Source organism: Buteo buteo, chromosome 4, assembly GCF_964188355.1.
Source record: "Buteo buteo chromosome 4, bButBut1.hap1.1, whole genome shotgun sequence".
NCBI classification, from domain to species: Eukaryota; Metazoa; Chordata; class Aves; order Accipitriformes; family Accipitridae; genus Buteo; species Buteo buteo.
The window spans coordinates 52,914,802-52,940,720 of NC_134174.1; the positions used below are offsets into that span (position 1 = coordinate 52,914,802).

A 25,919-nucleotide genomic window follows, 5' to 3' on the forward strand; every position below is an offset into this window, starting at 1 on the left:
GAACACGCCAAGACCAAGAGATCGCTCCTCTTTCTTCCTCCTCCCGCTTCAGCGGGATTTATCAAGTTAATTGTCATCTAATTGCGTATCAAAGAAAGAGATAATGGGCAGCAATTAGACGTAATGGCCTGCCAGTGCGAGATCTCTCCCGATTAGCACGCAACGCCGAATAACTTCACCTGGTTTGTAAAGAGGCCCCTGGAGCGGCTCCACCGTGTCTGGGAGCTGCGGGGGGGGGGGGGGGGGGGGAGCATACCCCGACCCTATTCCCGGTCCCCTCTTGGCTGCTCTCGCCAAATTGGGACAGGCGGTAACGAGCGCGGGCTGCAGCCGGCTCCCTGCCATTACCGCGGTGCTAATTCAATCATGTTTCTCCCCCTCCGCGTACGCACCGCAGGGGAGAAAGGCTTTGAAGTTAGTGCTCTGGCAATTTTTCTCCTCCCACCCCCTTTTCCTCCCCGGGGAGCCCAGTTTCCAGGTTATACAGCCTCTTCCTCCAGAGCCGCCGGGCCGGGAGCTCCAGCAGTTTCACCGCACAGGCATTAAGCTGCTCCTCCCCAGCTAATCGACTCAGCTTTTTCTTCCATTTGTAGCTGACTTGCAGACACCCCGCTTTGTCTTGCCGTAGAGCATTCCGGTACCGGTGGTTATTGTCATGCGATTAAAGACACAAAGGGGAGTGCTAGAAAACGAAGGGACCTCTCGGCCGCGCTGGGGGCGGGGGGCAGCTCGGGAGCTTATCTGCGGGGCTGCTGAGCCGGGAGGTTATCATCATCTGCGGGGCTGCTGAGCCGGGAGGAGGTTATCATCATCTGCGGGGCTGCTGATCAGAGCAGGATGTTCTGCGGTGCTGGAGCAGGATGGTTTTGCTCTCTGGCGGGGGTCTGCCGGCGTGCGGGGGTCCTGCGCCGGGACTAGTACGGCTTTATTGCTGCCGGGCATAAAACACAGTGGACGAAAAATTCAAGCAAGCAGGAGTAAAATAGGAAGGGATGTCCGAGTTTCTTCCCCTCAGATCAAAGGGAAAACTTGCACCCGCGCTTTAGTAATAGGATTGGACCGTTTTGGCAACAATGAAACGGTTTCACATACGGTTTTCTAGACCGCTGGGATGCAGTAGCTACCTTCTAGAGAAAGCCGACTTTTGCAGGTAGAAGAGGAGTTACCACGTAGATATTCGGAGGAATCTGCTACCATGAGGGACTCGGCCAAGCGAGCATCACCTCTCGCGTTTATTTGAGCTGTTGTCGGGAAACGGGACAACATTTGCAAGCTAGCGCTGCCAGAACAGCGGCAAGGCATTTCGTGTGCTTGTAGACCATACATGTGGCCAAAGAGTCATTATGTTAAGTGATCATTAGCACCTTTTCAAACAGAGCCCGGCTTCTCCCTCGCCAGCCGTTCTGCAGCTCATACGCCCGAAGAGAGGGCACCCCCTCAGCGCCGCTAACCTGCCCGCGCCCCCAGCACGACCCCCCCCGCCTCAGCAAGACCACAGCCAGCCGCACACACGCACCCCGCAAGCCAAGCCGCCACCTCCCAGATCGCCCCGTGGCCGGTGCCGCTCGGCCCCGCAGCCCTGCTTGTCCCCAGCGTGGTCCCCGCAACCCCCGTGGGTTTAAATCGTGGCAAAGACTGCAGCACTCCGTGTTGTCCCGGCAGCCCCAGTTGCCTCTGGCTTGCTCTAAACCTTTGCACGGAGGGGGCAACTGCCCCCCCCGCCCCCGAGCACCGCTGGACCTCAGTCGAGCCGTGCTCGGGTGCGGGCAGACGCAGCGTCAGGCCGGCTCCGCGTTACCAGCCCCGGGGCCGGGAGGGTAGAGCCGGGGAGGAGGGGACAGACACCCCGGCAGGGCTCAGCCAGAGCTGCCCCCGGGACACAGCTCACTCGGGACGTCTGGAGACCCCGATAAGGTGCGCTTCTGCCCCTCCCTTATCATCCTCCGGGGAAGGCTCCGGCTCGGCACAAACCCTGCCCCACGGAAGCAGCTCCCCTCCGCGGGTGGGAGCGCTTTGTTCTCGCTCTCTCCTCCCGAGCCTTTTCATCTCCCTCTCACTTCCCCCGGGCCCAGCTGCGGTGGTGACCGTCCCCCCTTCCCTGTCACCACCCCCCCCCCCCCCGTTTGGCTCGGGGCTGGGTCGCTCCCGCAGCGCTGCGGGCAGCCCGGGGCCCTGCGGTCCCCTCGGAGGGTGCTGCCCCCCCCCCCCCCCCAGTCCCCCATACCGCCGGCTCTGGCTTCTAACAGCACGAAGGGCTGTTACTATTCCTTTTGTACGGGGTGAGCAAGGCATTTGGAGGAGAGGTGGGGTTCTTCTCTGGCCACACAGGATTATAAGGGGATCAGCTAACCCCTCAACCCCTATTGCCTTGAAAACGGGAGAGAGCCAAATCGAGTCTCACGCTTAAGGCCCTTTTTTTTTTTTTTTAGGTAATTTTTATATTTGTTGGCTTGGCCTTGACTGTTTTGCTATTTTAAAAATGTCGCCGCTTTAGAGCAGAGAAAATATTCACCATTGCAGAGCTTTCTGGAAACATCCCCATTCCCTAATGACATTTGAAAGATGCAGAGAGAATTGCAGATTTTTTTTTCTTCGAATCAATACAACCATTTAGTAATACCTGACTTTGAGAAATAAGCCTCCATTCAGTGGGAATTTTTATCTCGTGTCAACAAATTTCCTTAATCCCAAACTGCATCATATTCTTGAAGAGATCTCAACAAGATTGATAGCAGCTGAGCCCTCATTAGTTTTCTGAAACTCTTGCATTGGAGCCACATTAATTGTGCAATTGCAAGCAAATGTCTCAAAAGGCTAGAAAAATACTGCATGGATTACAAAATAATTAAGGAGACTTCCAAATGTGACAGCTACTCAGAAAATCAAAGGCCACAGCCTTCAGAGGCACATAATGTTGCTTTTTACCAGGCATGTGTACTCAAGTGGCAGATTGGCCCCTGTATACAAAAGAAAATAGGTGTATTCAAGGATGACTGACAGAGAACCTTCAGACTATTCATTATGTGGGCCCAGATTACCAATGCGCCGGAAATCTTCTAATAACCCCCGAGATCAACTCTAAAGTGATGGAAATTTTTATTGCTCTTTTCATGTTAGTTGACAATTGACTTTGAAAGATTTATGGCAACTTACATCAGTCAAGGATCATTTCTCAGAGCCCTTTCTCTAGCCTGGAATCAGGACATTTTGATCTTAAGTCTTCTAGAGCATTATTCAAATGAAAAAAGTGCATAGCACAATGGTAACATACTTTACTGCCACTTAGGGAAAACCAGCTTTGGAATGTTACATTTCTTTTGGTCATCACCCTCACATCACACCCCATTAGGTGCATGTGAGATGCCGAGATACTGTTCTGTTGATAAGAAATTTCAAGGCTACATGCTTTCCAAGATCTATTTAGGCAAGAGGCCCTACTGATCTACTGAGGCTGCACATGAAAGCATGATATATTTAGAAAGTAACTTTCTACATCTTAAAAATCATATTCTATATGTTATTTAAAGGGCTCCAACAGAAAACATCTGTTCCACTATAATAACAATCCCAGTGTTAAGTGTTAGTAACAGGTGCATCCACGTATTTGGTTAAAAGCCCAGTCCCATCAGAGAAAGTGCCACCTAGGACGTAGCTGAAGGGGTTGGATACCGGCTTTAGAGGATGGGAGAAATTCATGCTTTTTTGCACTCACCCTCAGTACATTGCAGGAAGCCAGAACAGATCTAGAGAATAAGGAGTCTATGCTTCCTATAATGAAGAGGAGCTCTCTTTTAGGGCAGGATAAATAGCTCTACAGTCCTTGTGGAAGGAATTCACATGAAAGCTGGAAAAAGTTTAGGTTTATTGAACGATTCCATTTATATTAGTGTTTGTCCCACTGTGTTTCCATTTTACACAGTTGCCTATAAATGCAGGGGCCTAAAGTCCACGATTCAGATTGTCCAGTACGTCCCCGTAAGATGTTTTGCTCAGTGCTGCATCGTAACTCCACCAGGCAGTTACAGGCAAGGGCAGCCCAGATAGCATCAGTAGTGCAAATCCTCCTTAGTCACAGTCCGTATCAGAGGGTCAGACACCCAGCAAGAAAGCTCTGGGATCCCTGTACCCTACAAAGCAGGGTGCCGCCCAAAAGCCCACAGGCTGTGCTCTGCAGGCGCTGCTGAGGTCCAGGGCGGGTGCCGGCACCGGCGCCAAGGTGAAGCCCGCAGAGGCAGCCCCTTGCCGGGGCAGAGGTGGTGCCGGGGCCACGTACGTGAGCGGCAAGGGCACGCCGCCGCTCTGAGGTCCGTAGGGGAGGGGGGGGCTGCAGAAAGGCTCCGTCCTCAGCTCCTGCAGCTGCCGCTTGAGCTTCATCCGGCGGTTCTGAAACCAGGTCTTGATCTGGGGGAGAGGGGAGGAGGGACGAGGAGAGATGAGGTTACAAGGGCACCCAGCCCCGTGCCCCGTGCCCGCCGCGCCGCCGCCGCCGCCCTCACCTGCACCTCCGAGAGCCGCATCCTGCCGGCCAGCTTGCGGCGCTCGGCCGCCCCCAGGTACTGCTGCCGCTGGAAGGAGCTCTCCAGGGTGCTGAGCTGCTCCGCGCTGAAGGCCGTGCGCAGCCGCCGGCCGCCCCGGCCGCCGGGCTCCTCGGGGCCCGAGCACTCGGCACCCCCCTCCGGCGGGGGCTGCCCCGCGCCCCCCGGCCGCCCGCCTGCTCCTGGGGAGAGGGAGAAAAGGGTCAGCCTGATAGCGTATGTCCGTACGTTTCGACCGGCTTTTTCGGTATCGAGCCGGGGCCGGGAACCTGGGGGGTGCCCGCCCGCCCGCTCCGCCTCCGGGCAGGCACCGCACAGTCGCGCCCTACCGGGGGTGGCGCAGGGCCTCGTCCGCCCTCCTCCCGCCACCGCGGGGGCACCAGGATGCCCCGACGGCCGCGGAGACCGCGGTTACCTGCAGCGGCGGGGGCCGCCAAGCGCTCCCTGCTCCTGCCGCCTCTCCCGGCCCGCGGGCCGGTGGACTGCTCCTTGCTCCGCTCGCTCAAGCCGGGGCTGGAGCCGGAGCCGGAGCCGGAGCCGGGCCGGTGGCCCGCGGAGGATGCTCGGTGCGGGGAGCCCTCGGTGGGGCTCCTGAGGGCCTGACTGCTCTGGGACAACCACTCCACTGAGAAAGGGGCCTTGGTCATCCTGCCTTGTTTCGGAGATGCCGGGAAGGAGGGTGTCGGGGAGCACGGCTCCTCCTTTATACCGCAAGTCCCGGAGGAAAACGTTGTTTGTGTAAATACACATCAAAGGGCCAGATAAGTATCATCTAATTGCCATCAGTCCTCCCCCCCAACAAAAGATACCGTTCACACATTGCCACAGCTCGCAGAGGCTCGGCTCCGCCGTGTCTGCCCCTGGAGGAGCTCACTTCGCCGTCAGTGATTTACAGCTCTTGTTACATCCTATCCCGATGCAAATGGCATTTATAGAGCCGAGCGGCCTCAAACGGCGCTGGGGAATGCACCCCCGGGGGAGCGCACAGGGACCAGCATCCTCGGGCGCTGGCGGGAGGAGAGGGGACGCTGTTGTTCCCGGTCCTTCTTCCCCTGGAGCTGGCTTTTTCATTCCTTTAGACGCTGAAGATCCACTGTCTAAACGGAACTTCTCAAGCCTGCTCCTCTCCGGGCTGAGCACTGTGTTCCCGAGACAGCCTGAGGCAGGCAAGTGGATAAACTCACTCACTCCATTCTCCCGGGACTGCAGCATCAGGCTATAAGCACCAGGCATAGGGTGAGGGCTTTGGAGAAGGCTGTGAAACAGAAAAAGGTAAAGGTCAAGGCTGTTGGGTTGTACGAATCGACTGGGCTCTGGGTGCTTATATAAAGTATGTTCTCTGGACTAAAGAACCAGAAAAATACAACTATTGCCTTAGAATTAACATTCTGCTGAGATTTCTGCTGAGGTTACAGAATTCATGTCATATCTTCCCTCCCAGATCTCTTGTGGCTGTACAGGTCACACAGGTTTCTCTGCTATCTTACTCTCCCTGTCTTTCCTCTTATTACCTTACGCATGTCTTTCAGAAGTGTTCCCCTCCATCTTTGGGTTTTGCGTGCACCAGGAACACTTGGCTGCTGCAGTAATGCCTCCGTAGTATATTGACAAAAGGTTCCTGGTGCTTTACGGGCAGTTTTTCACTGCAGGGTACCCATGAATTCCCTCCCCTTATCATCCTCCCCTCCTGTGCAAGAACAGAGTGAGACTATGGCACCATCCATAACTCCTATCACACCCATGCTTGGTATCATTCTGCCTCCAGAAATCACGACTTCATGTCTGATTTGTCTGTCCTTGTTCCTGCTTTCTGCTTTACACTCACCTCTACCACCTGTACACAAACCCAGTGCTCTACTGTCCATTTACCCTGTGGCTTGCTCTGTTATTCTGCCACTCCTGCCTGGTTTCTCAGCATTCACTTTCTCTGCGATGACAGTTAATGTAACTATGCTTCTATCTATTTCTTAGACTGTCAGTGAGGCAGTGGCTTGAAGACTGAACCCCTCCTACCTAGTTTATGTCTAAATCTTTCAACGTATTCAGTTTTAGTCCTATAAAGATATATCCTTTTCTTTATATTAATCCAATAAAAAGTTTTATTCAAACCCTCTTCATCTATTTTTTTCCTAAACCCAACATTTCAACTTCCTGTCTGCTCAAAATATGGTTGCTATATTCATCTATCACAAAATCCTACCATTTTCTGCTTACTAGAAAATTGTTTCATTGAACCATGTTCAAGTTTGACTTGTGAGCCCCTTCTAAGCTCTGTCTCTCCCTTCTTCATTCTCATGACATAGTCTGAACCCTCCTCTGCTCTACCAGTGACGCCACTGTTCCAGAGTTTGTCTCTAACCAACACAAATAGAAACACTATCATCGCCTTTATTTAAAGGTGGCTAATAACCGATCTAGAACCACAACTAGGAATGACCAGAGCCCCCCTGGAGCCTTTTGTTTCTGGCCTCTGTAGGTAGGGATCGACATCGCAGCCTGCACTGCAGCAATAGCCTGAGCCCACTGAACAAGCTTCCTGGAAGAAACTAAGGTGTAAAAATGTCTAAACAAATGTTCAAGCATTAATGCCTCCTGTACATCTGTTACCTACCTAAAGAAGTCCACAAACATCTCTAGCATGGACAAAGCCCTGCAGGACATACATATCTGTTTTTTTTTCCACTGTATGAAAGTGTTTGATATCTAATTACTTGAAACCTCATCCATTTACCCTTCCTAAGCATTTTCTGATTAACAATGGAAAGTTTAGAAAGTTTACTTGGCCAAACTGTACAAGATTGATTTTAAATTTCCTCTATTTTATAAAGAAATTCTCCCCCCTCCCCCCTTTCCCCATCCCACCTCAAATATTCCAAGTACGGGCTCTTAACTATTCTTTTCATTAAGTAAATGTGAAGACCACCCCCACCACAAACCTGAGGAAATATTTTAAAATATCAGAACTTCTGAGCATTAGCCACTTCTGGTGCCAACATATTTCACAGAGCAGACCAAGCAGGCAGGAGATGGAGAGGAGACATACAGGAGTCTGCTCTCTTAACCAAGTTACTAAATGACAAGTCCTTTGAGTTAGATGTATTTAACAGGTGGCCTGGCAGCAGCCTCTCCAGTCAGAAGTGGGAATACTAGTGCCATCGCTGGCCTGCAGAATCCTGCCAAGCCTCCTTTGCAGTAAGGCAAAATGCCTTTCTCAAGGACTAAATTCTTACAAACATCAGAAAAAGGAAGTGTAACTTTCCTGCAAGCTTCCTTCTCAATTTAAATCTCTCAGTACTTTAACAGCATTCCGCAGCACAGATGGGGCAAGATCCCATCCCAAGGAGATAAATATGTCCCTCGTGTCCAGAATTATTTCCATTCCTAGTCCCTACATAATATTGTATATACATATAAATGTGACTAATATAATTACACGCTACTTACTTTATATAACATATATACTTATATAGCTATATACAAATATATATATTTTTAAGAAGTATAAAACAGTCTATCTGTATGATGTTATTTTTTCCAGCTTTATTTTATGTCACCAAATAAAGGCACTTGGCAAGCTGCTGGATAGGACAAAAAGAATACATGACATATGATGGTGCTCTAAGAAATAGAAAATCTCGGGTTTTAGCATCCACTGATACATCTGTCACATAGTTTCTTTACAGATTTTAAGACATTTTCACCATCTGATCTGCAAATTACATCTTTATACACTGCTGGTTTATTAATTGCATTTTATTGAGGCAAATGTCACAGCCAAAAGATGGTGTCAAATGTTGAGCTCTCAGAGACACAAATTGATCATGTTGTGACAAAGTTAAACCAAATCTCATTTCCATTATCCATAAAATGTGTAAGTATCCTGGATAGATGGCAGATGACTTCTGGATGTAATGACTGCTACAATATTTAACAGCTGCTAGTTTAATTTTATCTAAAATTCTTAAGCTGCCTTCTTTCTGTTTCTATGTATTATTCATTAGGTATTTGTTTGAAAACCTCCTGCTAAACTGTGATTCAGAAATACCATGTTTAAAATCAAGTGATGTTGCCAATGGGATGAAAACCTGCTCATGCTAAAGTCCTCAGGAATTTGTCAGAGTGTGAAGCAGGAACAGACAGGACTTTTCACTCTGCTGCTACAAGGAGGTTAAGACAAAGAGCTGATATACAAACATGACTGCCACTAGCACGAGTCTTAAACTTTATGTAGGTGTTTGTACAATACATAGTTGCTCTCTTTGGGGAGTCAGCACCTTCCCCATGAAAATAAGGACCACCAGCTTCCTGAAGACCAAAGGAAGCTGAGGATCATAATGCCAAATGCCACCCCAGGCCAGGCCATTCTGTGGGACTTGATGTAGAAGGGAACATTTTATCATCCAGTGCAATTAAGTGAGTGAGTTGAGATTTGTCACTTGGCACTGACCCCTATATTTTGTGTTAGCTGCAGCTGCATTCAGAGAGGCCAAGAAATGGCTTTATAGATGCCTGGCTGGGACAGGTAAGATGGGATCAAGATAATGGTGCTTATATGCAAAGCAGGTCCGCAGAAATGTATACATGCAACACTGGTCTCAGGCTGAGGAGGTTCTGTGGAACTAGCTAATTCTCCTTGGATTCCTACTAGGCAGTTGATAACAGATGTATTTTGGGATAACAGCCCAGCCTTTGAGAACTAATTGCTGCTCCACATCTTCCAACCCAAAGGCCAGCTCTGCCCTAGTCAGCCAGCTCGGAGCCCTGCAGAGGGGCAGGATTGTGCTCCAAGATATCCCCTTCTTACTGAAGCTTTGAGAATAACTAAGGACTGCCAAGCATCTTGGGTTCCCCACAGATACTGGAGAAAACTGCCATGACTTGGCCTTGCTGCAGGGGAGGTACACACAGCCAAATGAGGGGACTGTCATTTTGCAGCAGCAGGTGACCCTTTATTGTAACAGCAGAGGGTCCTGTGAGACTAGACTAGAGCGAATGTGTGGTCCTTGGGAGTAGCTAGGTGATGATGCAATTAAAAGAGTGAAAAAGGCAGCTTAGGACACACGGGAGGATGTGTGTTCATCTGTGGACATATGGATTTCCTGTGAAGGTCTGCCCAGTGAAGCAAGGGCTGCTGGCATCTGCTATACAATTTATAGGGTCTTTGACATGGCATGTTTATCCAACCATTGTAATTTCTGAGAAATCACTCTTTAGGACTTAAAAGCATTACAAATGGCCTCTAACCAATCTCTTTATTATCAATTATTATAATCTTTCCTCTTTGACAGAATAAGAGCTACTTTTCCATGAGGAATGAGAAGACCATATGTCTTTTCCTGGCAGAAATAACAGCAGGGCCTGGAATAAACAGAGTGACAATGCATAGATGAAAATGAAATGTCTCAGTGTCTCATCATGCTTGGAATTGATCTAAATCAGCACAGCACTCAAAATGCCAAGAGCTCCCATGGCTCCTTAGCATAAGGCTGTTACCAGCAGCTAAGCTGAATCCGTGAAATGTTTTTAAAAGATATATATTCTGCAGAGAGATGCTGTAACTGTTAAGAAAGAAACCACTTATATATGTTATGTTTTTAACAGTTCCTTACCCCAAATTAAGCTTATTAAAAAAGAAGTCAAAGTCAATATGACTCAGGACCACATTTGAAACATGTACCACTGCTATTACAGAAGCAAGTTTACCAGCAGATTCCTTCTTTTTTTAAAAAAATTTTATTTTAAAATTTTAGACAAACTATTACAGTTGGAAAACCAGCCAAGTTTCAGGTATGTAAATCCTTCTTCAGCACTTGTTGCTGTCACACTGTCATTGAGAGAGATCTCTATGGACACCACTCAAACAAAAATGCTCAGAAGTCTGTATTTAGTTTTATTCTGTCTAGACTAGTAATTAGACTGCTAAAACTATTAGTTGAAAGGAAGCAGCATGAAAATGGGCTTTAGAAGTGGTTTGATTTTCCAGAGTTGATAGGGTTTAATTGTTAGGTGCATAAATATGCTTTAGGATCTGGGTTGTGTTAAAAATATGAATTATCTAGGGATATAACACACACCTATAGAGAATAATGTGCACATGCAAATTGACATAAATCCCACTGGTTTTAGCAATTGTTCAGATTGCTTGGACTAACAATCTGATCAAGACCACAAAATGGCATACTGAGACACCCTGAAAGCTTTTCAAAACCTAACAGAGGCTTACTTCACATTTTAGATCAAGGCCTTTTTCTTTCCCAGTCTTTACTGAAGGATAAGTTATTTCCACAACGGTTACTTCTAAAGTTACATTTAACAATCTATTACATATAAAACTAAGAATGCATTAAATCAGAAATGTTCCATTATTTTTAGTTTTTGTTTCCCACAAATACCTTCTAAAGAAATTTAGCTATACTATGACTAAAGCATTTATCTTTCCTGAAAGTAACTTTTCACTTTCAGCTATTAAAAAAATGAATCTTTTTTTTTTTCTTCCACTTGATTTTAGAGTTAGCATTTGAGTATGATGAGTCAGCAGGAGAGTGAGCCATCACAGCTGGCAGCCCTGGGTCATCCAGCACCTTCTGTGCCCATCCTGGCCTGTGCCATACAATGCTGCTTTGAAATGCATTGGTCCCAGCAGTGAAAATATTTTACTGACTCTTCCTTCCCTTAACTTGCACCTAATATAAATCAGATCTTTGCACTGCTCCAAAACCAGTCTATTCAAATTAAATGGAAATAAATGTTACCTTTTTCTTCCCCCTGACTTCAAGGCTCTTCTCCATTTCATGTTTCTAGTTTTTCCTTCCCCTCTTCTGTATTCTTCACCATAGACAGTTTCTTCCTATTTTCTTTCTTCCAGCCACTTCCAACAAGCACCCGGCAAATGTTACTATCAGCTGAGGAAGAGAATAAATTTGGCAGGATGCAGAACTGTAGCAACAGGGCACAAATGACTCTGTCCATCTACCTTCACTGCACCCCAAAACAGGGAGCACAGACATATCCTGACTTCCCCTCTCATTTTACTGATAAGGGAAAAGCTAGCCTATAACAGGTGAGGACAGGAATGTAGTTAGGCAAGATGCTTAACACTGCCCCTGTAACGTGCTATTCAATGTCTATGTTTCCCCCGAGCAATGCAGCCTACTTTGACAGGTTTTACACCAATGAGTGCATTACATATCGAGAGAAGGTAATTTAAGGTTTAAAATTATGAAGTTGTGTGTGCATGCATCTCTCTAAAAGATTAAAGGGAACAGCTGAATATAAACACATGTTCGTTTTAAAAATGGAACACAAAAAACCTCTGCCATTTCGCGTTTGCCTGTTTCTAATAGGCAAACATCTAGAAGGCCGATGGTTTTCACGATACCTTTGCTCACAGTGCAGTACGTACATCTAAAAGGCTGAAAGGGTCTCTTGTGCCATCTCCTGGTTATATTAAGACTTCACACCCAGTAAACTGCTACACTAAGGAAGGGAAAAGCAGAAGTTTAGCTGAGGCAGTGATGGAATCCGAGAATCATTTAGGTTGGCTAAGACCTTTAAGAACAGCCAGTCCAACCGTAAACCTAACTCTGCCAAGTCCACCACTAACCCATGTCCCGAGTACCACATCTACACGTCTTCTAAATATCTCCAGGGATGGTGACTCAGTTCTTGGACTGGCAAGACTTGCTTTCCATCCTCCCCCAACACAGGCATGTGCATGGGGGACTTTTACCCCTCTGCTGTTTTTAGAACAGAGTCACTTTTCCACTGTATTAGCATATGTATATAAAGGAAATTCAGTATCCCTTCTTAATATCTTTTACATAAGTTCAGGTAATGCACACCCTGGCAACACCTACTCCTTTGCTATGTATCCGTGCAAAAATGTAAATAAAATCCTTAAAAATTAAAGTGACTGGAATACAATTAAATTAATAACCAAATTAATTGCATTCCCTGACTGCAGGTAAGTATTTGAATTTGTGTCCAGTCTACTTTACTGAGAACACAGAGGGACTGAAGATCACTGCTGAGTCCCTCTCCCTTCTCAGGGGCAGGACCAAGTGCGTCTGGGCACTCAAGACAATTTTATCCAGTCTGTTCTTACAGATTTTACAGGAAAGGGGATCCTACTGGTGTGTTATAGGTAGTAATCTATTCCAGTGCTCCACACGAAGCTCTCCAATGTAAAAACTGAAACTGAATCACCCTTGCTTCAAAATTAATACTGCTTGCCTTAAGCTTCACGGAGCATGGAGCAAACTCTCTCCAGCTACAATAACTTTTTAGAGCAACATTTCACACACACAGTCCTGCTCAAACTAATCTTTTATATGCCAGTCTAATTCTTTCACTCTTCCTCTGTTTATGTTTTCTAAACATGTTTTTATTACTGTCCTCTATTTTCTTTTGTTTTGCCTGTATGTATCTTAAGTGCAGTGCCTAAATGGTAAAGTATTCCTGCTGATGCTTCACTAGTGCCAAACAGAGCAAAATAATTACCTTCTGTCATATATGGCTCTCCTATAGTATACCTCAGGTCTTCCCTATTTTTTTTTTCTTTTTGAAAACTGTACACATGGATTCATATTTGGTTTGTGATCTATTATGGTTCCCAGAGATTTTTTCCAAAGTTCTGCAGTTATTTTTCATTTCATATTTATCCTTCAGGAATGTAAGATTTAGAGCTTAAATTTAAACCATCATCACGATTATTGTGAGTTCTAATCTTGTATGTTGTGTAATTGTGCTTTCCATCCCACTCTGTATTCCATTAGTAAAAATCACAGACACAATTGGATCCAGGCCCCACCCATAACAACATGGTGTAGGGTGTGAGAAAACTTTGCTATGGTAACCCAGGATAGTTCGCCTTCCCCAGCCAAGTATGTAGAGTCCCAGGCATGTCTTATCTTGTTCATTCCTGTAACCTGGAATAGTTTGCTTCTTCCCATCCAAGTATGCAGAGTCCCAAGCACGTTTTATCTCGTTGTTACAGTAAGCCAGGATAGTTCACTTCCCCCACCATCTGCACGGGCACCATGGTGAAGGCCAGCTGCAGATCTCAGAGTTCAAGACAACAGCACCTGCATTACATCAATTTGCTAACGAGCAAAACAGGACATTGCATATGTATGATGTGTTAAACAGCACAGGTATTATTAGCCATCCCTGTGGTGCTTTCCCTTGAGCTTCACTCCCAAGCAGGGCTCTACTGCATCAGGTCCCCATTTGATTAGCATCGGTGCCCCAGGATTCTCACCGTGGTAATACTACAACTTTGAAAAAGCCAAAGCTTTCACTTACTGAGTCTTGTGCCTTGTCCCTGAGGGATCTGCACCTGCTTTTCACTCATAACGTATGAGTAGTCCTACCTCTACTACATCCCACTCAATTTATCTTCACAATTTAACAAACACTGGTAGTTACCCTTTGAAATGATGTATTAACTACTTGTGTATCCACCTTACAGTACCATCATCTGGATCTTTGCAACCTAGTATATAATCAGGTCAGGTGGATCTGTTGTCAAGGGGTTTATTGACTTTAACATACAACACACAGTTTTTAATCTATTGGGACAGTTACTCTGACAAAGGACACCATTAGGTTATTTAAAAATTACTTTATGGACTAATGCATGTCAGCCTTTTAAATTAGTCTCTATGTTTGCAGATTTTTAGACAGCTTTTTCAGTAACTCTTCTTGTATCAAATTTCGTCTGGCTGATTCCCCAAGTCATTCTTTTTACCTTGCCTTTCCACTCATTCCTGTGCTCTTGCCCACTTCTAATAAGTAGTATTATTTTCTGGGAACTCACTCATTCTTCCTCCATCAAAAATATAATCATTCCAAGATTATTTTACAGTTTTGCTCCTTATTATTACAGAACATATGTAATCAGAATTTAATGTTCTAATACATCTAATTAGCTTGATAGTCTCCCATTCTGACCTGCACTCCTGTTTCACTTCGATCACGATACGCATTGTTTAGAGGGTAGGAAGTGAAATAGCAAGCACTTCAGGCTTTTGCACCAAATCATACCTGTTCACCTCTCCTGGTAAGCACAGAACTCTTATTGTATAATAGAAAATTATTTAGGAATCCATTTTTATTGTTTTGCTTTTCCCTTGCTGGCAATAGCATTTTGTCTGGCCAGTTTTGTTCCTAACCTGCTGTGCTGTTCTATTTGTTCTTGCCAATGCAGCCTTCTTGTTCCTACTTTTTTCAGTATTATTTTTTGATTTTTTTCAGGTCATTGATGAGCCCCTAATGCAGCCACACTGCTCTATTAGTTTTCTTTCCTTTGCGTGAGGATAGACTGTTGTTATACTTAAAAAATACAGCCTGTTCTAGAAACTCTCGGCTCTCCTGAGCTTTTCTTTGCCTTAGAATTCCTTCCCCAGGACCTCATGTACCAATTCCTTGAGTTTACTGAAGTTTGATTTTTTTGAAGCCCACTCCTGTTATTCTGCTTCTTTCATCCCTTTCTTTCCTCTGAATCATGAACTCTGTTGTCTCATGGTAACTTTCATCTTGATTGCTTTCCACCTTCAAATTTCCAACTAGTTTATCTCTACTAATCACAGTAAAATCTTAAATAGCAGCCTGTTTGTACAAATGAAGTCTCCACACTCTCTGGCTGATGATCAGTTACAGACCCCGTACTATGGCACCTAGCCCCTTTAAACCCAGAAAAAACTATGTAGGCCTGTGTTTAGATCCTAAAACAACTATATACATTTTTGACATAGATTTTAGTATTCTTTCCCTTTGTCTTTCCTTCCTTCCAAATGGTTGTTCCCTCCAACACTCTGTAACAACATTTTGTGTACTACAGGTTTAGTCTTTTCCCCTTAGTCCTCATGCTCCCAGCACTAGCTTAAACACCTAAAGCTACATCTAAACTGTCCCCATGCCAGGTTCAGACGAAAGCACATCCTGGCTACCATCAGAGGGATAAGCAGGTGGTATCGGTAGAGAAGTGAAGCACAGTGCACTGCACTATGTCCCTTGGTCTGTACAAATAAAAAATGAGGGACTATTGGTGGCACTTCAAAATACATTTTCCTTGCAATTTTAGATGCAGCCTAAGATACTCAGTAATTTGCCGGCTATCTCACCTTATGTATTTGGTGACCTATTGCAGTTCCCTACATCTTTCTCTAGGTTTCAGTCTTTTGGTCAATTATCTTTTATTTAAATAAACTAATTTGGAGGATTTTGTATTCCCAACAATGGTCTTCAATAGATATATCCCATCTTTGTCCTGCAGTTTACCTTCATGGAGAAAAGTTACAAAATACGTATCTCAGGAGTCATCTGTTGCACCACTCTGTGGTTATCCAAACAAAGGTGGATCTGCCATTTAGCAGTTTTTTTCTAGATCTGTTTCCATAGGTTGTTTGCAAAAACCCGTATTGTGTATCTGTTACTTAACTGAATAATTTCCTACTGTTACTGTTTATGAGCTTCACGAGACATGATCACAAATAAGCATCTATTTGCAGATTTTAACTCAGTCTGATGCTCAGGCTGACCTGCACCCAGTCAAGCTTTCCAAGTTAGGTTTCTTTGATAATGGCAATTCAAATTGTCCAGTACTCGAAGCTCTTAATTTCATTATGACAATTGAGTTCTACCAGTTTAAAACACAGTATCTATTTTAGTATCTAAAACCAGTATGTATTTGCCTACATAATGGCAACATCAGAACAAGAAGACCAACCCTAGTATTAGAATGAAGGATCCAAGAAATAAAATAATCTTACAGCTAAGACACAGGACAGATTTACAAGACAGATATCCAACTCCTGCCTTTTAGGCAACTTACAAAAGCATCATTTACATCAGACCAAATATGAACAAACAAAATGATGCAAAGACCAGATCCTAGACTAGATTACCACAATGGCCTGATGTAACTTGGCAACTACCAATTCCACTTGCATGTGAGACACTGAAGTACCGCTGAACAGGAAGCACACTAAAAAATGCCAGGCTGAAGCTCTCCTGGCATACTTTCAGGTTGCTCACAAAGAATGTTCATGTAATAGCTAAGAGCCTTCTTCAAACATTGCAACAGAAGAAACTAAAGAGCTTCTCCCTGCAAAGGGAGGGAAGAAGATTCTGCAAATCAAAGTTTCTAGTCTACAGGGGTTGTCGTCACTCACTGCTAGATTATAAACAGCCACATAAAAAGGTCCTTCAAATTTTTTTGCTGCAAGAAATTTAAATTGCGGATATGTAATTTAAATGTGGATATGCTTTGGATTGTATTTAAGCAAGTATGAGGGAGAAAAATAATTTATCTGCACTCTTTCCCTCATCGTAATATGAAGGATTGAAACAACCAACCATAGGTTTAACACTGAAAAATAGTTAGCTTCCCTCCTTTCAAACTGTAGTTTATTAATTTGTTATTTAGAAACAGATTTCCTGAAATTTTAATCCTTTGCAAATCACATACAGTACTCACAGAAGTTATGAGTCTCAGCAATGCTTATGAAACAGATACAGTACATAAAGGAAGAATGTAGAAAACCATAAAAGCAAAGTTTAGAAGTGGTTGAAAAATTTCTAAGGAAAGAAATTTGTCAGAATCATGAATCGGCGTTGATTCATGAAATATTTTCCAGCTTCTTGGTTTGGGCTCTTCTATGGAAGAGTTCATAGGATCCAGCTGAATTCATCCCTGTTTCCTGGCAGGCTTCTGGAGGTGTTGGAGCTGGAAACCTGCTTTCAAATGCAGCTAGTGTAACTAGGACACAGTTCCCAGCTCTCTAGCAGGAGGCCTGAAAACCCCAGGGATCCTAGGGACAGACACGGGTGAAGGGACACAGAAGGAGCACCAATGCACAGAGCAACTGGAAAGGCTCCCAAGGAGCAGACTTCATTTCAGAAGCTCCATGGGTCACTGTTTGAAAAACAAACAACATAAAAACAAGATGAGGGAAGCATGGAAAAATGAAAAACTAGGACAGCTGGTGGCAATTCTGGCTTAAACAACAAACTCCACTTTTTTCCAAACATTCTAATTCGGTATTGGAATGGAAACATGGGGCCAGACTGCATAGTCCCTCAGTTATATGCAATACAGTTACTGATGCCAGTAATTTTTTGCCAACTAGATACAACTGAACTTGCTTCTTTGACATGTTTTGTCCTGTGTTTTCTTTTAAAAGGCCATTCCCCACAAATAGAAAACTTTAGCCTAACCCTTCCTGCTTGTTAGTCATAAATATGCAGTACGGTTATATGCTAGACATAACTGTATTCCGAAATCTGTGTCATGTAAGATGGTGCATACATCAGTGTTCATGGACAAAAGCAAACCAGTTTCCCTGTAAAATAGTGGTGTTTGGGTTCCCCCCCCCCCCCAATAGCTATTTACACTTTTTGTTGTTGTGGGGGGGTGTCTAAATACAAAATCTTGTCTAAATACAAAATCTGATTGATGAAAAGACCCCAAAGTAGTACCATAACTATGCATTTATAGCAATATAAGGTCTGATAGACTGAAGCATTTTACAGAAGACATGATATTATTTTTAAATGTTTGTATAGCACCAGTTATTGTCATAGAATATACATAGTATTTTCTAGATGTAGTAGTTGCTTTAAATCCTGATAAAGCTGTAAGAAATATATGAGCTAATTATAATGAGTGCAAAATATAAATGATAAATAAATCCACAAAAGCAATTTCAACGGGCTGACTGGCAACTATATAAAATGAATTTATTAAGATCATGTGATTAGCAAGTTTTGTGGAGTTCCTTACATTTGTAAAGCTTATGCTACTTTAAATTTTATTATCTTTCAAAGGCAAGGCGTGGCTTTAGGTGAATGGTAATTTTTTAATTGAGAAAAAACCAAATAACTACTAATAAAAACAACTCTTTAAAATAAATGCATATAGATCAAATATGTGAAATGTATGTCTGAAGATAAGGTTATCATTAACATTCTTAAATCACTGTATTATATAAATACAGGAGGTAAAGACTAAATGTTTTCACATTTGGCAAATTTTAGAGAAAAGCAACACCTTTTACTTCCTTAAGGGTGAGAATACTACAATTAATGACATGTTAAACCTACATATGGTAAATAACAAAATAAATCATCTTAATAGTAGAATAAATGCAAGAAAACTCTGCTGAGTACTGAGTTATCCAGTTTTTAAACCAGTAAGAGCACAAAAGTTAGTCTGGTATTAATATATTAGGATGAAAAAGTAACTGAGGCATTTAATGGAAAGTAGGGACATACCTTGTATTTGACTGAGAAAGATGAGAAGCAGGTGGCCTGTGATGTATATATTGCCATTATTGACAAGAGAAAAGGAGAAGCTTTCCTCTTAAACATTGAAAAATCTGGAATTTAACATGTGCACATGCATTTCTGTCAAATACAATAGTACAATTTGCAAAATACTAGAGATATGCACATTCCCATTTCTTATGTCATTATCTTCCTCCACCACCAAAACATGCCAAGACAGTTAGTTCATATCTGCTCTTCACATCTCTTGAAACATTTTGGTTTTCATTTTTTTTAAACACAGTTCTAGCAAATCACTTTCAGGACAGGGCTCATTTTAGCTGTTTCTTGCCCTTCCACACTTCTCTTCCAATAGTACTGTTGTTCCCTCTGGTAGAAATACTTGTATGTGTAACTAATTTGTAGCCTTAACATTTTGGCTTTGCATAAACCTGGGTAGCTCAACAAACTTCCTAGCAATAGCATCACATTTCATTGCCATCTAGAAGTTCTTGTAAGTATAAGCTCTATAAATAGATTAGCACCAACATTTTACAATTTGCAGATCCAAATTTCACACAGTTATCTTCTATTTACTGCTGCTGGGGCACTGCAAGCTACAAAAGCAACCTCAGGAGCGGAAGCCATAATCAAATGCGCACACATACATATGTACACAAATTGGCAAAGTGATTATTGTGCCAAATACAGAAAAAAAAAAAAAAAGCAGTTTCACATTTACTGTTTTCACAAGGCCTTGTGGCAGAAGCAGAGCAACAAAGTGGTAATGTTTAGATTCAGATCTTACTTTCATTTGGAAACAGGTTAGTTCAATGACTTTAAAACAAACAAACAAAAAAATTGCAGCATGGCATTCCTCTCCTTCCTTAGTATGCTTGAAGAAAAAGACGGCCAATTATTTAAGTCAATTATAGTTTTCATAATACACAACATAAAAGCAAGACACACCAACAGTCAAAGGATAGCAGAGGATCTGTGTCCCTGAATTATATGCACAGTGTGACAGGATACAAGTGTCCTATGTTTATATAAAAAATATATTCAACATTTAATGAACTATACTTTGACCTCTCCTAGGCCAACTCTGTAACAGAAGCTGTAATTTTAACTTATTTCCACAGTATTTTTTAGATATTTGTTTGTGGGCTAATTATTTTTTTATGCTAAAGAACAGTGACAAAATTAATCATCCTTTTAATCTATACTCTCTCTTTACTTTTATCTTTATTGTTACTCTTTTGATCTGTCATCCAGTTGCCAGGGATTCAAATTTCATTAGTCAGCATTTCATAATTCCATGTTAAGAAATACATCATTTCAACTTGAGATATTATTTTAAGTCACTTCACCTAAGTATTTGCTTGGGAATTGGTCCAGGAGATAATGTCAGCTTAACCCAGTTTTACAACCTACACTTGGACTAGAACAGATGAAATGTAAATAATTACTGAAAGGTTGCCTTCATTCTGCGCAGTGTGTCTTGAATTTTTCGAGAATGTTTTTCTGCTGGTATCTGATGGAAGTTGGCACGGTTGTCAGCTGCCAAGGCAGAAATGTCTGCATCTTTAAAATGAGTTATTCTTTGCCTGAGGTAAGACTGCAGCTTGAAATCTGGTGTATATGTATAAGGATTCTCTTGAAATGCATGAACTTGGCTCACAACTTTTGCAATATTTCTTGAAAGAGAACATGGTAAAAAAGATTAGTTTGTTTTGCTGCTGATAAAAAAACACCCCAAACCCCAACAAACCCCAAATCCTCAACATTTAAAGGAAATTCAAAGGCATCGAGCATTCTCTTCTATAGTAACTGTCCCTTTAGTTAGATGTCAGAATGACTGAAACTATTTAAAGTGCTAACTGAAATGTCGCATTAGCTCTCATTACGCCATTAGACAATATTATATTTTAAAAAGTTAGGTGACATACCTACATAATCAAAATAATTACCTAAGTTTTGTCCACTTGTGAGCTCCATTTGTCATTGTGAATCCTCCAGTTTCAAGTTGTTGGACGTGCATAGCCAAAACATGGGCTGATGGAATTGTTGGAAGTGTTTTGAATCTTTCTCCTTCCATCAAGCACAAGCTGTCACTTTTTAAAAACACCTAGTTTAAAAACGCACACAGATAAATCTCACGTTAAGTATCAGGGCAGGTTTTACAAGAAGTTCTCCACTTCATGTGTTTAGCACTATGTATTTATTTGTTGTGAATTTTAACTTTTGGCATTGAAGTTGAACACAACACTATGGATTAATCTGGTGGCAAACATTTTAAAGTACAGAAATAAAGAAAGCAGCTTTAATCAAAAGATACTTCATACACAATTTTTAAATTGTTCTAAATCACAGCCAAAATTACATTTTAGAACTTCACTCTATGATGCAAAATTGGATATATCAGTAAGAGAATGCCTGTGATAAAATAAACATTTAAGATTTTTCAAAACAGATTGCAGCCACAATGCTCCTGCAGAAATTATCAGAAAAAGTGTATCTAATGTCCTAGCTTGCTTTGAAATTTCTTTCTTGATTTTTAGTCACACAGGATACATTTTTGAGAAATATTGAGATGAAAATTAATTTAAACTCTCAGATTAAGAGTCAACAGTTTTAAATCAAATTAAAACCTCCTTCATAATACAAAGTAATAATTATGGCTTTCATCTTGCAGAGGCACCCATTTAAGCAGATCTTGCATCTTAACCAACCCCAAAGAAGTATTTTTACATTAAAGACTTTATACTATACCTCAACAGCCTTGAGTTCCTCCATTATTTCAGCTACTTTTGCAGGTAAAATTTTCCAGGCCTTACAATAAAACAAAATATATTTTTGTTTTTCACATTAATGTCCATATTGGAACAAGATTATGTTAAGCAAAATAGTTACAGAACAGAGTCCCAAACTTACTGGTAACTGTCGTACAATAAGATTTTCCAAGCCTGCTAGGATTTGCATTGCAGTAGCAAAATTTCTTTGTTCATAGCAGCATTTTGCGATAAGAAGAAATTTGGATAACAAGCTCACCTGCAGCTGAAAAAAAAAATTAAGATATACTATATATATAAAAATTTTATATATTATAATATATATACTATATACTAAATACATATAGTCTATCTACATAATAAAATTAAATGAAAAGGAAGAAAGAGAGATGCATTTTCTTTTTGTATTTGTTATCAAAATTGTTGAGTGTTGTAACATTTTCCTCCAACACAAAGTTTTCTCTTTTCTGTCACTGAGGTGTCCTTGTTAAAGTCTGACATCTATTCTCCTCAGGCAACCCATTTCTTACATTCTATTAGGTTTTGACACCTGCTACTACAAAACATCCAAGAGCCTCCTTGTGACAACAAACCAAATTGTTAACTGCCCACTCACAGGTGTATTTCAGAATATTTCTTGCAGCTTTGCTACATAGCAACTCATATACAATAACAAATAAAAACCCGTTTCATAATTAATAATACAATAAAACAATGACGAACCTTAGATGTGTGACATGTTACAATTTCAGCAGCAACCCAGGTGCTGATACTGTCTGCATTTCTTAATAATTGTAGAAGGTACTGGTCTTGTATGCACTTTGACAGAAACAGATTACAGACTTTAAGTGAAACTGCCTCAGTGGAAACAGCTCTATGGAGAGAATGGAAGAAAAAAGCAAAAATAATTCATGCTGACTTTGGATTTTCAAAGAAAATCTTGATTGTGAAGATGCCAACTTCTAACCATTTAAAATAATTTTGCAGTGCTTGCAGTCTTGATTTTATAATCTTTTACAAAGTACATAGTGAGCTATGTTACTTTTTATTCCTTATAATTACAAGATAATTATATGTGATTACAAGATAGGCATACGCAGTACACATTTCTGTACATAAAGACACCTTCACCACTTGTTACTGAATAAAACAAACCATCCAGTCTGACACAAAATAAGAGCCAAAATAATCCAAACTCATTAAAACTGCAGCCATGTAAGAAATCAAGCCTGATACCTAATGGCACCACATGGTTTGTGTCCCATGCCTGTACCCCAAATCAGTATAAACCAGCTGATTTAGCCTCTGCTATTTAACAGTCTGTAAAAGATGAGCTGCTTTAGGCATTCATTCCCTATCCTTAGACAGAAAAGTCTACTACAGGTAGTGCAATTAACAAGTACTAAGTACAAGCTAGCTCAAACCACTGAGTATGTAAAAAGTAGACCATAAGCGAATATAATTAGGTCTATGTGGCTGGATAAAACCATTAATTACCATTGAGCAAGTAATTTAAATAGGTTGGTAACCACTCTAATAACTATAGGGAAATTTTTAGACATCTGTGAATACTGATACTTCATCTGCCTAACAGTACAAAATGAATATTGCACAGAGAGGCTGTGGAGTCTCCATCCACATTCAGAATCCAACTGCACGTGATCCCAGGCAACCTGCTTTAGCTGACCTTGCTCAAGGCAGGGGGGTTGGACTACATGATCTTGAGAGGTCTTTTCCAACCTCATCTATTCTGTGATTCTGTAATGGTCATTGAGATTTATATAAACACGCACAGGCATTATCAAGTAACCTGTTTCAGAAACCATTACAATTTTTTCCAACAAAAATAAAACCTCTGAAGCAGCCCCCCTAACACAAATCTTCAGAAATATTTTGGCCTGACCCACTTTAGATTTCAAAGAAATCACCTTGCAAATGTGACCTACACATATACGCATAGGTACATATACATACACATGTATAAAATCTCCTGAAATTCAAAAATTTATGTAAACAGACTAGCTAGTCTGTTGAAAAGATATAAAGTATTTAAAACCTTTCTCTCTTCCTGGATGTATTAAAGGTGTAACATAGTAAGTCATTGTGCATCAAACAAAATGGAAGGACAGTTAAAATAACCAACTTACTTCTGGACAGCAACACATTTATCTTTAACACCAAGTGCTCTTGAATTTAGAAAGTGTACTGGATGACATTTATGAAATACTTCCTAAACAAAAAGAGCAAGATATATCTATTGTTAGATCTAGCAGCTCTAAAGTGCTTGGGGATAAAAATGACAGAGGTTTCCCCTCCCTGCCCCACCTTCAGCAAATTTATTAGAGGGATCACAGCCTAAGAATAGAATTAGCCATTCTAAATTTTACTGTAGAGATTTCAAGAGAAAAACAGATTATTTTAATTCAAAGTCTTATGAAATGGTATGAAATAAGATTGAAACAGGGTTGGGAAATGGTAGAGAAAGGAGGCTGAGTATGAAGTCAGAAGATATTATTTGTACTTCCAAGTTAACTTAGTCCTTTGTACCTGTTGCAGTAATGTCAGCTGACAACAAAGCTGTTGTGCACTGTATTCTATTAAGAGATATGGTCCCACTTCATCTGCTTTAGCAAAGGAGACTGGGAATTCTTCTGTAAAACTGTTATAGCATGGCTTTGGCAAAACTGATGAAATAGTGTACAGTCGCTCTCTCTGATGTTGTGCAATTGGTTCCATACCTTTGCAAAGTTTCCAGTTAAAGTTCTGTAGAAAATAAATATGTAAAGCTACAACTTCTCTAAAGCAAACAATATGTCTCCTCTTGATTTAACTTTCTGGTATGTTTTGCTAGAGAAACACCTTTGTGGATGCAAAACTCTTCAGCTAATCTTCAAGGTTAGCCTAGACACTAATTGGTTTATTCAACACTGCTATTTTAAGCTAATATAATACACATGGTTGATGGGTCTGAGCCTGAGGTTACCAGATCTCAACCAACAATCAAAACTTCTGTGTATTCAAGCTTGCTGCCATAAAATAGTTTATATTCTGAAGTTTCATATTTTATGGTTTACATCTCTCTATCTCTTGCTATTTCTTGTACAATTTTTGCTTAGAATCAAACAACCCTTCCCAACGAAATATTTGTTTTTCCATTCTTTTCCCTTCTTCTACCTTTCAGTATCATTATGATGCAGCGACAATAAAAGAGGTCCATGTTTGTCTGTTCTGCTTGCCCTTTATCGGTTGAATCCCCATTATACTATATGGAATTCTGCACCTTTATCAAGAGGCTGATTCTAAATTCAGCTTGCGCATTATTGATACATTTGACTTCCACATGTCACTTTGGTCACTCTGTAGAGAGATCTTTTTTCAGGAAAAGCCTACAGTATGCTCCAGCTTCTGGGGTTACTTCTTACCAGCACACTATATGAACCAGTAAATACAGACAAAAGTTCAGACAAGTTTTTTGCTACAAGCTTTGAAGTTCTAGCAGGAAACCCCTTACCCCCTACTGTTGTTTTCCTATATTTATAGACTTACAAAGATATATGCCTAATAAAAAGTATTAATATTTGACAAGGGGGAAAATGTTTCCTAGTAACTATGAGTCATGTGCTAGTAGCAAGGATGAAGAGTTCAACTCCTCTCAAAATTTCGATTATCTGATCTATTATTACTGAAACAGCTGACAGGGTGCAATTAAGGCTTAAGCTTACTTCCACAGTTATATAACTGTTTAGGCCTTAGATACTTTTAAAAGAAAATTTAAAATGCAGGTACATAAATTTTACTAAATCAGGGTGTAGACCCTAAGCTGGATACTCTAGTTTTTGTCAGAAAGTAATATATGGAATTGTGCTCCATATACTGCAGTCTGAAGAAAAGACATACCTTTCTAGAAACATCTTCTGAGAGCTTTTTACATAGAGAATGTAATGTTTTTCTGTCTTCCTCGCCCTCCTCTTCACATCTGTCCATGCTGGAGTATTGATGAGCACTGCCACTTTTCCTGGCAGAAACATCCTCAAGCAATAACAACAAGTGCTCACCATAGCCATTTAATGGAGCAACCTGTAAATGCAAAACAGGTTAACAGAATATTGAACTCAATTTCCCATAAATTATAAGCAAGACACAATATAGTTGTAAGATTCTTGTCTGTCCAAAACCAGACATATTGAACATAGCTGTCAAAGATACATTATTTTTCTTTTACTTTGCTTTAATTGAAATTAGGACAGGTTTTTGTAATAATCTTATATATACCATAACTGACTTCTATTGAATTTTTTTTTTTTTCCTTAAAGCTTCTACTGAAATT

The 25,919-nt window shown here is 41.6% G+C and overlaps 2 protein-coding genes across 3 annotated transcripts in view; both read right to left on the minus strand.

Moving 5' to 3' along the window:
• Positions 1 to 3,993: 3,993 nt before the first annotated feature.
• Positions 3,994 to 5,182, minus strand: LOC142030668 (uncharacterized). The gene is made up of 3 exons (XM_075026943.1): positions 4,951 to 5,182; positions 4,497 to 4,717; positions 3,994 to 4,401 (listed from the first exon to the last, which is right to left on the minus strand). Exons 1-3 carry the CDS (start codon positions 5,180 to 5,182, stop codon positions 4,090 to 4,092), a joined length of 765 nt encoding a protein of 254 aa, XP_074883044.1. The 3' UTR covers positions 3,994 to 4,089.
• A 492-nt stretch (positions 5,183 to 5,674) lies between these two features.
• Positions 5,675 to 25,919, minus strand: part of KNDC1 (kinase non-catalytic C-lobe domain containing 1) — an 80,774-nt gene continuing 60,529 nt past the window's right edge. Inside the window, exons 23-33 of one of the 2 annotated variants that reach the window (XR_012650138.1) lie at positions 25,490 to 25,669; positions 24,140 to 24,355; positions 23,740 to 23,822; positions 22,316 to 22,466; positions 21,735 to 21,857; positions 21,573 to 21,632; positions 20,771 to 20,928; positions 18,810 to 20,497; positions 11,938 to 12,011; positions 11,288 to 11,437; positions 5,675 to 5,790 (exon numbers count right to left, since the gene is read on the minus strand). Coding sequence is in view for 1 of the 2 variants with exons in the window: in XM_075026135.1 (XP_074882236.1) it covers positions 20,266 to 20,497; positions 20,771 to 20,928; positions 21,573 to 21,632; positions 21,735 to 21,857; positions 22,316 to 22,466; positions 23,740 to 23,822; positions 24,140 to 24,355; positions 25,490 to 25,669 (1,203 nt within the window). In the remaining variant the exon portion in view is untranslated. Of the gene's footprint in view, positions 5,791 to 11,287; positions 11,438 to 11,937; positions 12,012 to 17,620; positions 20,498 to 20,770; positions 20,929 to 21,572; positions 21,633 to 21,734; positions 21,858 to 22,315; positions 22,467 to 23,739; positions 23,823 to 24,139; positions 24,356 to 25,489; positions 25,670 to 25,919 lie in introns of those variants that run through there. The other variant, XM_075026135.1, reaches the window with a different exon arrangement.

Coding starts and splice junctions, on each gene's coding strand:
- LOC142030668 (XM_075026943.1), bottom strand. CDS start 5,182: ATGACCAAGGCCCCTTTCTCAGTGGAGTGGTTGTCCCAGAGCAGTCAG. Junction 4,718..4,950: donor GGCGGCCCCCGCCGCTGCAG/GTAACCGCGGTC, acceptor CCCTCTCCCCAG/GAGCAGGCGGGCGGCCGGGG. Junction 4,402..4,496: donor TGCGGCTCTCGGAGGTGCAG/GTGAGGGCGGCG, acceptor CCTCTCCCCCAG/ATCAAGACCTGGTTTCAGAA.